This window comes from Trachypithecus francoisi, unplaced genomic scaffold (genome assembly GCF_009764315.1).
Source record: "Trachypithecus francoisi isolate TF-2019V2 unplaced genomic scaffold, Tfra_2.0 Lachesis_group15, whole genome shotgun sequence".
In the NCBI taxonomy this organism is placed as follows: domain Eukaryota; kingdom Metazoa; phylum Chordata; class Mammalia; order Primates; family Cercopithecidae; genus Trachypithecus; species Trachypithecus francoisi.
Window position 1 is genome coordinate 88,722,053 of NW_022681460.1, and position 16,164 is coordinate 88,738,216.

Below are 16,164 nucleotides of genomic sequence, written 5' to 3' on the forward strand. Positions count from 1 at the left end.
AGCTGTGTGCATGTAGCAGACATAGTCCCTCAGTGAGCTTGTAGCACCAGACCTGGCCTGGTGACCGCCTTGCTGTGGCACACACATACCCCAGGCCTCATGCCACCCTACTGCAGGGAGAATGTGTCCTGTTTCCCTTGCTTCCCTAGAGCAGGACCGGCTCTGGCCTGTGGGACCCAGCAGACTTTATCATTTCGTGAGCTGCAACTGCACCTTCTTTAAGGAAATCTCATTCTCAGCAACCTCCCCGTCTACACTGGTTTCTTTCTTGGGTACTTTGATTATTCTTTAAGGTTTTCTTTACAGCTTTAAAGTTTCTACCTTCTTATAGGTAGTAATTCTTTATATTACGTTTCCACTGTTAAGTTTACTGTGTGGCTTCTCTCTTCTAATTGGACTCTGAATAAATCAGATGCTTTCTAAGAGAACATAATTCCCCTTCTGAGGTTGACAAATGATATCCATATAAATCATTTAAAATTGGCACAAAGGCAGTGTATAATTGGGGGCCAGAATTAGACATTTAGAAACTATGAGACAGTTCGAAGAAAGAAAACTAGCATGATGTGTGGAGAAAATAGTGAGGGGTGTGTCGGACTGGAGAAGGTGGTTTGTGAAGAGAAGTGGGAGGTAAAATGACCAAAGTTACTTTGGGATAAGATCATGGAAAGTTGTGAATACTAAGCAGAGAAGTTGAAATTTTACTTTTAGTTTATAGGGCACATTCAACAGATTTTGAATAATAACTGACAATACAAATATTATGTTAGTGTACTAAAGTATACCAACACATACATATTTAAAGGAGTTTTAGAAGAAAGTATGGAAATCTATTTGTAATTAATTTTCTTTACTATTAATTGAATTTCCCATGTAAATACCTTATTCATAGAAGTGTAGCTTAAAGATAAAAAATCACTAATATATAAAATCCATAGGGCATTATATATTCATCTAGATACTAGATTATGTTATTTTCCTTGGCCATTCTTCTTAGTAAAAACTGCCATTTGTTTTAAGTCTTCTCTGCCTTTCTCTTTTTTGGTGAATTGGAATAAGTAGTACTCAATTTTTGTATTGTGTGTTTTGAATGCCAAGATGCTGTTAATCTGTAGGATACAAATAGGATTTATTTTTAAAAGACTAAAATTACCCACCTGTGTTTGTTTACTAAGTATTTATCATTATTCATTTGATTTTCCTCTTGTACGATAGTATTCGTGTAGTCTGTTTTAATAAAAAAGTGCAAATCTAATGCCTATTAATTATAGAACTCTCAGAAACTGTACATATGCAAAAACTTTTTTGAAAACCTAGAAGACAATTACAGCTCACCAGATAATATACCATTAAGATTTTGCTATATATTTTTCTAGTCATATGTACAAGTTTATGTGTGTGTATATGTGAATATACACACATTTACACAGATGTATTTATTTAAGTTAAATATGCATTTTTCATAAGTGGGTTTAATATTTTACAACCTGCATATTTTACTTAACACATTGTAAATGTGTTCCATAAAATGTTTTAAAATAATATAATTCTTAATGACTGCATTATTGTTCATTAAATTGATTTACAATAATTTTGCAAATTACTGATTATTGAATATTGAGAATACTTAATTTGTCTCCATTTTAAATAGTGTAATGAGTTAGGCATCTTTTAAACCTGTATCTTTTACACATATCTGATGGTTTATCTAATATACATTTGTAGACATGAAATTCCCAGACCAGAAGGCATGTATCTCTCTCTTTTTTTTAAATATATTTTAAGTTCTGAGATATATATGCAGAACCTGCAGGTTTGTTACATAAGTATACATGTGCCATGGTGGTTTGCTGCATTAGGTATTTCTCCTAATGGTGTGTGATGTTCCCCTCCCTGTGCCATATGTTCTCATTCTTCAACTCCCACTTATGAGTGAGAAAATGTGGTGTTTTGTTTTCTGTTCTTGTGATAGTTTGCTGAGAACTATGGTTTCCAGCTCCATGCATGTCCCTGCAAAGGATGTGAACTCATTCTTTTTTATAGCTGCATAGTTTTCCATGGTGTATATGTGCTATGTTTTCTTTATCCAGGCTATCATTGATGGGCATTTGGGTTGGTTCCAAGTCTTTGCTATTGTGAACAGTGCTGCAGTAAACATACGTGTGCCTGTGTCTTTATAGTAAAATGATTTATAATCCTTTGGGTATATACGTAGTAATGGGATTGCTGGGTCAAATGGTATTTCTAGTTCTAGATCCTTGAGGAATCTCCACACTGTCTTCGACAATGGTGGAACTAATTTACACTCCCACCTACAGTGTAAAAACATTCCTATTTCTCCACATCCTCTCCAGCATCTGTTTTTTCCTGACTTTTTAATGATTGCCATTCTAACTGGTGTGAGATGGTATCTCATTGTGGTTTTGATTTGCATTTCTCTAATGACCAGTGATGATGAGCTTTTTTTTCATATGTTTTTTGGCTGCATAAATGTCTTCTTTTGAAAAGTGTCTGTTCATATCTTTCACTCACTTTTCAATGGTGTTTTTTCTTGTAAATTTGTTTAAGTTCCTTGTAGATTCTGAATATTAGCCTCTTGTCAAATGGATAAATTGTAAACATTTTTTCCCATTCTGTAGGTTGCCTGTTCATTCTGATGATAGTTTGTTTTGCAGTGCAGAACCTCTTTGGTTTAGTTAGATACCATTTGTCAATTTTGGCTTTTGTTGCAATTGCTTTTGGTGTTTTATTCATGAATATCTCTTAAAGGTCTTTGATGTCAAATTGCTCTATACAAAGGTTGAACTTAAACAAATAAAAAGCATATACAGTTTTCTCTGTCTTGAATGATATATTTGAGAACTCTGTTGCTCAAGAGACTGTAAGGAATATTCGTAAGGCCACTTTAAAGAAGTTTTAATTAAAAGCTAGTACATTGTATGTGTGGGAACATAGATGTTTTATTAAGCCTTGAGATAACTAAACTCTTGTTAGAAATCTGAGGAATTAGTTAGCTGGTAACAGAACAGTCGTAAATAAGTTTAAATTATAACATAAAGTATGAGGGAAGTACATATTGTATAATTTCCCAAGTGTAAGGATTGGGACGCAGTTATTCTGGGAGACTACAGAAGTAATTTTTAGATGTTGATAAGAATAGCACAGTATCTTCTGTGTTTGGGATGATGGAAGGGAATACTGGGTCAGACAGGCAGCTCCCTCCCTAGTGCCTACTGGATAAATTGCCGTTATATCAAGGCAGTAGGCAGAAGGATTTAGACGGCTTTTTGGTGCTAGTACTTGATTCTTCCTGTCTGGAGCTGTGCAATAAATGCATTATTATTCCAGAGCACTCAGGGAATGTGGCAGTAGTCAGGCATTATTGAAAGTGGGCCATTTAGCAGAAACATTCTTTAGAAATGAATTATCAACACTATTTTTCTTTATTATTTAACTTGCTTGAAATGTTGAAATAGTGTAGGCTATTCACAAAGCTTTTATTTTGTGACTTTTGTATTCCTAATGATCAAATTGATAATACCTGCAAATGAATATACTTTGCCTATCCTGTTTCCTTAATAAGAAAAATAATTCTTGTAGCTTAAGAGTACAACTGACTGAAAATTCCTGAATGGTCTTTATAGTAAATATTATGCTGTATAATTAAAATGTGACACAAAGCATATTTTTACACCAAAGTTTATTTTATAATAGGAGAAAATGACTATTAGAAAGCCAGTAAATCATTTAGAGATTACAACTTTAAAGTTGATATTCAGAAGCCATAATTGATACAGACCTCTAAAAATAATTTAAATGCACTACTGCCATAATATTCCATTGAGGGGGAAAAAAGACTGTTGTAGTAGTGGGGAAATAGGCTACAGGTTTGTGAAGATGCTGAGGCCCAATAACAAACACTAAGTAACTTATCCAAGATCTCAGGGCTGGTCCTCATTAAAAGGAATAATTGGTCTGCTATGCAGTAGTGAATCTGAATGACATCTTGCTAAATCAACCATTGACTTCAGAATGTGAATATAATAAGGACTAGAAACATCCTGCTTCTATAAATTGGGTTGGGATCCAGGATGTTCTGTTTAAAAATAAAGACATAATTTCTCCAAAATATACACGGACAATTTATTCTATTAATGTGCCATCTGTGAGACTCAGAAAGAAAGAAAGAAAGAGAAAAAAAAAAGAATCCTAGCTTACAAGAGAAGAGGATAACTAGGAAAAAGAAGTGAATAATAATGTCAGCCACTATCACTATGATCTGTTTATTCTGTACTTCGATTATACTAAAGTGTTACAGAAATCTTCCCAAAAGCTCTCAACCAGAGGGTACCTACTACTCCGTGGCAATTGGTCACATTTGAAATTCAGCTTCTCAAGTAGTTGACACCATCCTCTCTGCTATGATTTGCATCTGTTGTTGAGGGTTAATTGAACAAGTTAGACTAGTAATTATCGAGTGTTTAATGTGTCATGGGTACAAATTTTGGGGAGGGAATACAGAAGATTGATTAATTTTGAATGTTGTCAGGAAGAGAAGGTCAAGTGCAACTCTTATAACACTGAGTTCTGTAACACTACATCTGATAGATTTTGGTTAAAATTACATTCTGGCAAAGAAAAAGGATATTTTACAATAAAATTTGTGTTCCATCTTCTGTGTAATAAATAGGCATATTTGCATTTTTGTGATATGTGTCTGTGTTAAAATCCACAATGACATGAGAACAGTTGGTTGTTTTACTGGAGAGTTTTCTGGGACTAAAAGCAGCAGCCCGGTGTTCAAGTCACATTTTTGTACTTTGTGGCCTTTGCCTGCAATGGAAAGTCTGTATGTGAGCTATGAGAGTCCTGTGCCTCCACATGATAGATAACCAACGAACACTTACTAAGTCAAAGGGAATGGAGTAGATTGGTGATTTTAAACTGGGTTTCTTGTAGCTCTACAAGAGTGTAGGGACTATTACAGAACTGGGGCCAATAGTAGTGGTGATTAGCTGACACCTTAGTTGGTGAGACTCCAGATGGGGAAATCTACTATGTCCTGGTCCTCAGCTCTAGGCATTTTTAACTTTAGCCCTCATACTGACACTGCAAAGTGTCCTCATTCCCTGAACTGAAGTTCAAAATTAGTATGTTACAAGTGATCACATAACTTGTGTAAATGATGATCTTCAAAATGAAATTAGAAATGGTTCCATTATCTGCACTCTAAGCACATCTCCCTACAATAATATTCTGGATAGTGAAAAATAAAGGTATACCCTCTCTGTAAACCAGACCAATAAAGTATCACTTTTGTGTATGTGTGTGTATATGTTGTGTGTGTGTGTATATATATAATATATATATTATATTAAAAGACTTGTGTCCAGTAATACCAGAGATTTAGAGTGAGATCTGGATTTGAACCCAGCTTTGAGTGTTACTAACTGTGCCTCAAATTCCTCATTTGTAAAATAGGATAATAACAGGTTGTTGTGGAGACTAAATGAATTAATATATAATGTGTACTTTGAACATTGTCTGTTACCTGGTAAGAATTTAGTTCATCTACTTATTTGATTGGTATATTTCTATGGCTGTGTTCTGGAAAACAGTCTTTTTAAGTTAAATTTAATGTTCAGAATGGATTGGCTTATTTTTGTTGTTATATGTTCCCTTTGCTTATATATCTCTTTAGCATTATTATTTGTAATGTCATTTCAGGTTCCTATATGATAGTGGACTCTTCAGATCACGACCCTGGAGAAAAGGCCAGACTTCAGCTGCCTACAATGAAGGAGAACGACACTCACTGCATTGATTTCAGTTACCTATTATATAGCCAGAAAGGACTGAATCCTGGCACTTTGAACATATTAGTTAGGGTGAATAAAGGACCTCTTGCCAATCCAATTTGGAATGTGACTGGATTCACAGGTAGAGATTGGCTTCGGGCTGAGCTAGCAGTGAGCACCTTTTGGCCCAATGAATATCAGGTAATCATCTGTACTTTTCTGGTGTATGTTTTGATGTCATCAGATCTCACTATATGTGTAATACATCGATGTAAATATGCATCTCATGGTGATGAGAGATTTCCCTCTTGCCTTCCCCACCCCCATTGTTGGGGAAGTGTTATGCACAGATATAAATATGCATCCCATGGTAATGAGAGATTGCTCCTCTTTCTTCCCCACCCTGTTGATGAGGAAGTGTTTGGAGACATTGGCACAAAACCTTTAAACTAGGGAAAATATTTCTACATGTTAAAAAAATCAAGTTTAGGTCCAGAATTTGTTGGTGGTTTGACAAAGAGCTACTTATTGACAGATTCTTTTCTATAGCTTTGTTCAGGAAGAAATAGCCTTTTTGAGTTTATTGTAATCTTCAGACTGGACTGATTTACTGACTTTTTGAAAGTAACATTTGGGAAATAAATGTGATATAGAGTTTCATGAACTATGTTAAGGGGGAGGCATTTCCATTAATTATTTTAATTTTGATTAATTAATTGAATAATGAATTAAATTTTGTCAATTAAATGACATGTAAATATAAGCCAAAAAGGATAAGTTATTCACAAAACCTTGGATGTTTATTTCAGAAATGATTCATTGAATTATGATTAAATCAGATAATCAATAGTGTCAGTACCTACTTTATGTTTCTGTGACTGAGTTTATATACTCTTAACAAAAAAAGGTTCATTTACTAGTTTGGAGAGTTTGTTCAGTAATCCTACTATGAGGTTCAGTCCCTGGATATTGTTATTTCTTTAAAAGGTCAGTTTGGTGTTAGATCTTTAGATTTAAACTTTTAAAGGACTTGTTTATTTGTAGCTTATTATAAAGCCTAATGAGAATACATTTGTGTAAAAGTATATTTTATGATGGTCAGCAAGCAGTATATAAACTAATAGTTTTATTTCTGCCTTTTAAAAATGAATTATTTCTTTAAGTGAGGTTTGTCTTTATTCTTGAAGGGAAAAAAGAATTGCTTTGCTTTAATTGCTTTATCTTGAGTTGAGTTTTCTGTTTTATTAAAATCCTCCTACATTGTAGGCATGGTTCCACAGGTAAGATTTTCACTTCAATGTTATCTGTTTATTGAGTTTTCAATGGATTTTCATTAGGTACTAGTTGATTCTGTTATTCTGGAGCATAAGGATGTTTCTCTTCAGTCTGGGAGAGCCATCTGCTTTTTCAGGGTCCACAGCCCCAGGAGGGCTGCATATATGATATGGTAGGTAGGTGGATGGGAGTGTGTAAAACGAATGCTAGAGCACTTGTTGCAAGATCAGTGGGCTCAACTCTGACAAAAGTGGGTTGATGGCTGTCATTGCCAGGCCACTCTCACAATGCATTATCATTATACTGATTTCATGAGAATCTGTCATAGGAGCACTATAACATAGCACTAGAAAGAAGTTCTGATTCAGCAGAATAAAATTATCAACAGAGTCAGCTTCCACAAAACAAATTAAAACCCCCAATAAAAATTAATCTAGCAGACTCATTAAAAATGTGGGTTTTGAAGTCAGATTGCCTGTATTCAACCCTGTTCACAACTTGTTTCCTGTGTAGATACTTCTTTAAGGAATCAGACTGTCAGTTGTACTTTAAAACAACAACAATAACAACATAGAAGTAACTGTTGATAAATCCAGCAAGTAATATATCTATGATATATTTCTGTTTCCTGGTAACTAAGAAATAACATACATGTAGTTATTTTTTCTAAGTTGTTAAAGATCTATCTTTGAATCATTGATGTTAATAACATTTTTTCTTATGGCACTGATTACTGCAGTGTTAATTCTACTGTTAAGTTACAGCACTTTGAACAGGATTAATAATTTTTTGTTCAGTCTCATTTTGCATGACAAAACCCCCTTCATTATATGTGCTTGTGGTGTATTTAAGCAAGAAGTGCAAAAAGTGCCTGGGTGAGTTTCAGCCTGGCCAGTGACATCATTTTGGAGATGTTTTGTCAGAGAAAATGATGACTAAATAAATACATGGAAGCTATGGGTAAATGTCTCACTGTTGCAGATTAAAATTTGAGCCATAGATAATTTCTTAAGTGATTATTTTGCTCTCACATATTTTTCCTTAACCTGCAAAGCTTAATCAATGAGAGCAAACAACAGAGTACTTTTTATTCATGTGCTTAGTGCTCAGTAAATTACTTGATTGATGTTTTCATCAATTTAATCATTTAGATTATTAGTTGTATCTGTACATTAGTTATTAGAAACAACCAACATAACAAACTATATTTATGTGCTTTTTTTCTCTTGGAAAGTAACATGAAAAACATTAAATCTCCCATACATTTTGATAGCTTTCAAAGTCAAATCCTGTCAAGTGTTTGGTAAGTACTGGTTTGCTGGCAAAACATGGTAGAATTTTTTGATGGGTGTTTTAGGTGCTGATGTCTCTATATTTAAAGAGAAACTCAACTGCTTTAAATATCAGATATTGGAGGCCAGTTTTGAGATTCCATCAGGGAAATTTGGAGGCTTGATTTCTTTTCTTGTGTAAGAAAGGAACCACCTCCTATGTATACAGAGGTATGTGTCAGACTTGCTTTTTGGGGACAAACTTACCGGACAAAAGTTCCTTTTCTCTCTTATTAAGCCAGTTCAAATAGCTGGATAAATTTTCAGAAATATTTCATATAATTTTTGTTAAATTTTTCAGTAAAAACGTATTAAATAAAATAATGTTATCCTTAGTGAAGAAACAAAACCACCTGACTGCCTTGACCATAAAACAATGTAGCTGTCACCCCTGTGAATCAACTAACTTCCTGTGTTGAACATTTTTTTTTTTTTTTTTTTTATTATTATACTTTAAGTTCTAGGGTACATGTGCATGACGTTTATATCATGTATAACTCCCCAATGCAATCCCTCCCTCCTCCCCCCTCCCCATGATAGGCCCCAGTGTGTGATGTTCCCCTTCCCGAGTCCAAGTGATCTCATTGTTCAGTTCCCACCTATGAGTGAGAACATGCGGTGTTTGGTTTTCTCTTCTTGTGATAGTTTGCTAAGAATGATGGATTCCAGCTGCATCCATGTCCCTACAAAGGACGCAAACTCATCCTTTTTTATGGCTGCATAGTATTCCATGGTGTATATGTGCCACATTTTCTTAATCCAGTCTGTCACAGATGGACATTTGGGTTGATTCCAAGTCTTTGCTATTGTGAATAGTGCCGCAATAAACATACGTGTGCATGTGTCTTTGTAGTAGAGTAATTTATAATCCTTTGGGTATATACCCAGTAGTGGGATGGCTGGGTCATATGGTACATCTAGTTCTAGATCCTTGAGGAATCGCCATACTGTTTTCCATAATGGTTGAACTAGTTTACAATCCCACCAACAGTGTAAAAGTGTTCCTATTTCTCCACATCCTCTCCAACACCTGTTGTTTCCTGACTTCTTAATGATTGCCATTCTAACTGGTGTGAGATGGTATCTCATTGTGGTTTTGATTTGCATTTCTCTGATGGCGAGTGATGATGAGCATTTTTTCATGTGTCTGTTGGCTGTATGGATGTCTTCTTTTGAGAAATGTCTGTTCATATCCTTTGCCCACTTTTTGATGGGGTTGTTTGTTTTTTTCTTGTATATTTGTTTGAGTTCTTTGTAGATTCTAGATATTAGCCCTTTGTCAGATGAGTAGGTTGCAAAATTTTCTCCCATTCTGTAGGTTGCCTGTTCACTCTGATGGTAGTTTCTTTTGCTGTGCAAAAGCTCTTTAGTTTAATTAGATCCCATGTGTCAATTTTTGCTTTTGCTGCCGTTGCTTTTGGTGTTTTAGACATGAAGACCTTGCCCATGCCTATGTCCTGAATGGTACTACCTAGATTTTCTTCTAGGGTTTTTATGGTATTAGGTCTGACATTTAAGTCTCTGATCCATCTTGAATTAATTTTCGTATAAGGGGTAAGGAAAGGATCCAGTTTCAGCTTTCTACTTATGGCTAGCCAATTTTCCCAGCACCATTTATTAAATAGGGAATCCTTTCCCCATTTCTTGTTTTTGTCAGGTTTGTCAAAGATCAGATGGCTGTAGATGTGTGGTATTATTTCTGAGGACTCTGTTCTGTTCCATTGGTCTATATCTCTGTTGTGGTACCAGTACCATGCTGTTTTGGTTACTGTAGCCTTGTAGTATAGTTTGAAGTCAGGTAGCGTGACGCCTCCAGCTTTGTCCTTTATTAGACTTGCCCAAATGAATTCACTTCAGAATGTGGACAGACTTAACCATGAATTGATCCATTGGATTTCATGATTTAGTATTTCATACTTTAACTTTGTTTTCATCATAATTTATGGAGATCTGTTTGTTTGTAAAATAATTGTTCTTCTTCAAGGCTTTTCCAACTCAGGAGTGGGTGAGAATACTGGCTCTGTCGAGTAGCAGATTGTGCTTTTCATTCCAGCCATCTTTTAGCAAGTCAAGGGCATTCTTTGCCTTGACAACATTTTCGCAGAGGGATATGTTCAGTTGTAAATTATTATTTGCTTTATCATTTCTAGGACTTGCCTCAATAAATTTCTCAATAATTAAAAGGCATATTTATTCTTAAGACTGGGGGAAAATTATGACAAAATGCAAATTCTGAAGTACTGCTTGCTTAGAAACTACCAGCTAAACTTCATAATATTGAAGTATGTGATATATTATATTAAGTAACATATGTTAAAAATACCTAGTTAAAAGAAGAATAGCTTTCAAAGGTCAATGTTATTGTGCTTTATGTTCTTTATTTTCGTAAGCTGTAGTCATTTTATTTTGTTCTTAGCCTTGATTGCATGGTGCTGTGGAAAAAAATAATAAATAAGTGCTATATTTTAGTAGAGAAGCACAGATAAACGCTTTTGGAAGTTTAGAGAATAGAGAGATTCTTCTTCTGTCCAGAAGAATCAAGGAAGAACAAAATTTGATGGAGGTTTGATATTTGAATCTTCTCTTGAAGATTGATGAGGAAGGATCAATGTACACAGGGTGAAGACTTTGCACAGAAAATCACAAAGGCAAAGTAATTTGAAATTGTAGTAGGTGTTGGGAGCCATTGACACGTTTAGTTTTGTTTTTCCTTTTTGTCACAGTAGTGATATAATCTTGGTCTGCTTAACAAATTTGCTAGTCATTGTCCATTTGTATTTTTTATTTAGTTTCTTCTTTTGAAATTTTTGGATCATTCCCTAACTTGTTGATATTAGTTAGCTTAGTGTGGTTCTTAAAGAATATCCCCATTTTCTTTTATTTTGAAAGCATGGCATTCTTTTCAAGTTTTTTATTTATTGTAACATCTACTATTAGACATATACTGTGAGGTCACATCATGCTAACTCCTGGGGGTACACAGGCAAAGTCCCTTTTCTCATGAAGTTTGCAGTCTAGCTTTGCACTGTAGAAGATAAAAATGTAAATCAGATGTTTGCTGTGCTCTTAAGGAGGCTAGTCCAGATGGGAAATGTGAGATATACATAGATATAACTTGAAATACCATAGCAATAGTTAAATGGCATAAGAGAGGTAAATATAAAATGTAGTGGGGAGAGCAAAAACAAAAGATAGTTTAGTTTCTAAAGTAATTTGAAGTAGAAATGAGACCAGAATTCTTTTCTGTCAATTTCTGTATTCCTAGATGCTTTCCACTGTACTGTGTATTTTTTTGTAAATTACAATTACTTAGAGCCAGCGAATGTAAATTTTGCTTTTTGACATAATCATTGCAGTGATCCACTAACATATAAGGAACAAACTGTTTTTCACCTATGTTTTCAGAACAATCGGTGTCTTTTCAGCTTAGTATACTAATTATAGAAATTATCATATTACATTTGTTTTAGTTGCTATGGTTGAAAAATGCTATTCTATGTATTTTATAGGCCACAAATAAGTACTGTAGATTCTTATATTGATTGCTAAATAGAAGTAAATAGGGAAAACCTCGCAAATCCTTAGGTATCATCTCCATGTTAAATTTCAGCTGAAGATCAGCATACCTCTAAAAGCATAATTTTCTCCACTCTGGAAGTCTGACCTGTCTTGTATTCATAAAACTAAGTTCTGCTTTGGGATTAAATCCATACTTTCTTACTGAACAGTGAGGTTGTTACTAAATGAGGCAGGCAGACTTACGTAACTTGCAAAACTATTAGTGGAAACCTAATCTGCTGTTTTCCATTAACTGGGTGCACATCATTAATCACAAAAATGATGCGTGATGAAAACTTCAGGGGTTTGGCCAGAAATTGGAATGTGATAATATAGCAGAAAGTTCCTTTTTCTCCCCCAATACATGGAGAAACAAACACAACTTTTGCAATGCATTTTCTTCTTAGCATTTTTCCATTGGTTTGAAAAAAAAGTAAGAATTGACAGGCACGAGATTTTCTGTTTTTGTCTCCTTTTAAAAGGGTTATATTAATGTATATTATATTGATATTTTGGCAGTAGAAAGACTGTCATACTCCAGAGATTCTACTGGCTTTGGATCTGAAAAGATTGGGGTTAAACCAAGTGACCATTTTTACTTGAATAAAAAGCCTCTAAAAGATTGATCTTCAGGCGCAGTAGCCTATGTAAGAAGAACATACTCATGAACCATCCATGCAAAGAGTAAAAACCATCCATGCAAAAAGTAAAAAGAGGGGATGTCCCTCTTCTGTCATAGCTCTCAAAACTCTACCAATTTTTTTGCTGATCTGCATTCATCCATATAGAGACCCACTTTAGAAAGGCAAGCAGCAGGATTTTTTTTCCTCTGGATATATCATATAGAGGTAACTTCCTGCATAAGCATTGTAAGTAACTGTGCTCATGATCTTGTATAGCAGTGTTGCGGATATTGTTTGTTGTCTATTTATAAGTCATTCTCCTCGCTTTCTTTCACAGTGGCAGGAGTTCCAACCAGCTTACTTGCTTTCCCAGCTTTTTTGTAGGTAAGGATGGCTATATGTGACACAGTTCTGGCCAATTAGTTAGGAAAGAAAGTCTGCCAGGAAACTTCTGGGAATGATGTTACTCCCTGATCATAAAGAGAGTACTGTTGTATGAGAACATGGCTCTTGGTGCCATTGTGGTCATTTTGTAACTGTGAGGAAGGAAATAGCTGACAAACTGAGGGTGACAGAAGAAGGCTTTCAAGGAGCCTGAGTCCTATTCTCAAAGTAATAATAATAAATAATAATAATAATAAAACTATTATTTAAAGAATTTTTAGATGAATATTCTCCTGTGCAGCCAAAAGCAATGTTATACTTCATGTTGTGTCTTAAGCTTTCGAGCAGTACTACCTGTCAGCACATACTGTGTGTGGGTAGCACATGTAAGACATATGGTAGAATTAAAAAAACATGTATCTACCAATGAATGAAGCAATTTTTATTTTTCAATCTAGTTGGAGAGAGAAGACACACTTACCTACTTGAAAATGTAAATAGGTCGGTAAGACAGTGGATCACTGACTAAAGGGGCTAGAAAGGAAGGAAGGAAAGATGATCTATTTGGTATCTACTGTGTGTGGGATACTAGGCTGGAAACTTTCATGTTTGTCATCTTTTATTTGTATTAATATTTGAACGTGTGCTAAGTAAATGTTTCTTACCTTCATGCACAGTTGAAGTTGTGCTTATTTAGTGGTGGAGCAATATTATTTCTCATTTTTTGTCTTTAGTAAAATAGTATGATTTTTATGAGTTTGGTCTTTAGCTATATCAGTGACTTCTGAAGTTAGCCACAGCTAGATAGACTTATTTTAGTTACGGCAACAGGATTTACCTAACATGGTCATTGTGGCGTATTTTTACACTGACAAAATACCTTTTATTTGATCACAATTCTCTTTGTTGCAAATAGAGTACCCCAAATGGGTTGAGAAGGCCCTCATATTATTATAGTCATTGTTTTCTTAAAACTTAGAACCCTGTGGAGGTGACTTGTCTCTGGTTCCTGATGGTGATTTGCTTTTTTTTACAAAATGTCTGCTCTACTTTGACCTTAAATGGTTATTGTTGATTCATTGATGAAACTTATGGTTGTGTAAATAAATGTTAACTGATGAACAAAAGAGTCCTGATAGTTAACAGAACAATTACTGTAAATATGTAATAAGCCTCTTTTTATTCTGCTCAGTCATACCTGCTTTTATGTAGGGTGGTGGGAGCTGCCACAGTACCTTGCATTGTTTCTTTTGAGAAACATTTCCATAAATTAGTTCAATTCCCTTTTAGTAACTGATTGAAAAATAATGAGCGGTCAGGAGAAATAAGCATTGTTTGTTCAATGCATGATTTTTTCTTACTTAGGAGTTTGTCTTATCTAAGGGGAATGAGGAAGACAGATGCTAAAAGGAGCAGTGGAAGAGATGCCAGTTCTTTGCTTGTGTACTCAACTAGCACTCACTGCGGTTTGCTGAATCTGAAAAAATACATTTCTGATTTCTTGTTTTGCATACTTCTTTATTAATTATTTAGCATACATTCATCAGGCAGATAAATGTGAGAACCGTTTCCTTCTAATCAGTTTAATGCTGTTTCTGACAATGCTATACCATTTCATATAATACATGACAAATAGATAACAATTTAAAATTAATTTTTTCTTCAATTATTATGTCTGCTGACTTTGATAGTTAATTGGAATTGGTCTAGTTTTAGGGCTTTCCAGTTTTTGAACAACTTGAATTTCCGTGTGAACTCTTTGTCCATTTTCATTTCAAAGAGTGATTTTTCTTCACTTTAGTCTATATATAATATGTGAACAAAATATTGGTGTTATAAGGGAAAAACAAAAATGAATATGTTTTTTATTTAAAAACATTTTATCTAAAAACTTTTGTGCTGTGGTGATTTCAGTTTCAGTTCTTAGAAAATAAATACATTTTTAATTTGAGAGAATGTGGGAAGAAGGAAATGTACAGCAAATGTCAGACATTTGTAGTCTTTTCAGTTTTATTATTCTTTACATAATATTACATAGAATCTAATTATTCTGTTGTTAGTAGGGTTAGAATATGAAGGAAAACAAACTTTGGACACTAAATTTTATTCATATAATCTAGTGGACAATTTATAGTTAATTTTAGCTGTCTTGATTTTCATAAGGTGTTCTTAAAACTGTCATTATAAAACTAGCTACTACATGTTATTTCTGCATTTAATTATAAATAGTCATTGCACACACCACTGGAATTCCCTTATGAGAATTAGATTCTTAATATTCTTTGAATGATCTGTTAAAAAAATCATTCTTCTCAGCCCTCTGGAAGCAGTAAATCAATTCTCATTTTATGTTTAAAAATAAGGTCTACAGTCAAATTTATACCAAATAATAATTCAATACAATAATAAAGAACGAAAAATTTCTAGTACCTAGAGACAAAGTTTGGTGCAAACTTAAATATCTTTAGATCCTGACATTTTGCAACAACATCACAAATATAACAATTAGAAACAGCGTGGTTCTCTGGGCTTATATTTATTAAAAGACACTTTTGGTTTGGTTGTAAACTTTAGTAATATAAGACTTACAAAGAGATGAAGTCAGTTTAGCTCCATAAACACCAAGGTGAATTTCTGTGTTTTGTTTTTGGTTGTTGTTTATTTGTTTGTTTGTTTGTTTTTTCTTTCATTTAACCCCCTCTTTCTGTGTCTTATGGGGATGGAATGAGACCCATTGTAAGCAGAACAGTAAAGAGAACCAAATAATTGTTTTTCTGGTACATATATTAGACATTGTGACATGATGTGTGAGAATTAGAAGTAGAAGGTCTCCTTTTCTTTTCTTTTTTTTTAATGGTGGTGGAGAAAAACGTAGAGGCCATTTTGTGTATTGAGTAAAGGTTTGGATTAGTTGTCATGTGACCTGTGTTTACTATCCATTGTCACGTGTTCATGTCCATTCTGTCAAGGCCTCCTTGCTCATTGAGTGACTATGTTGTGGGACTTCTTGAGTTTCAGTCCCTGCAATATGGGATGATAGCTAGTCTACTGTGATTTATTAGGTTCACAAAGTTGTCTATTTAAAGCTCTTATTTAAAAATTACAGACACCAAATAGAGCTAGTTAAGTAGAAAAGAGACAGAATTGAAAAGATTTGGGAATCACTCACAGCATTTAAGGGAAGAGGAATTCCCA

The 16,164-nt window shown here is 34.3% G+C and overlaps 1 protein-coding gene across 7 annotated transcripts in view; it reads left to right on the forward strand.

The window, feature by feature from the left end:
• PTPRK (protein tyrosine phosphatase receptor type K) overlaps positions 1-16,164 on the forward strand; it is a 572,798-nt gene that overhangs the window by 196,890 nt on the left and 359,744 nt on the right. For all 7 annotated transcript variants that reach the window (XM_033235516.1, XM_033235515.1, XM_033235517.1 and 4 more), the window contains exon 3: positions 5,728-5,999. In XM_033235516.1, the coding sequence (XP_033091407.1) occupies positions 5,728-5,999 (272 nt within the window). The remainder of the gene's footprint in view (positions 1-5,727; positions 6,000-16,164) is intronic.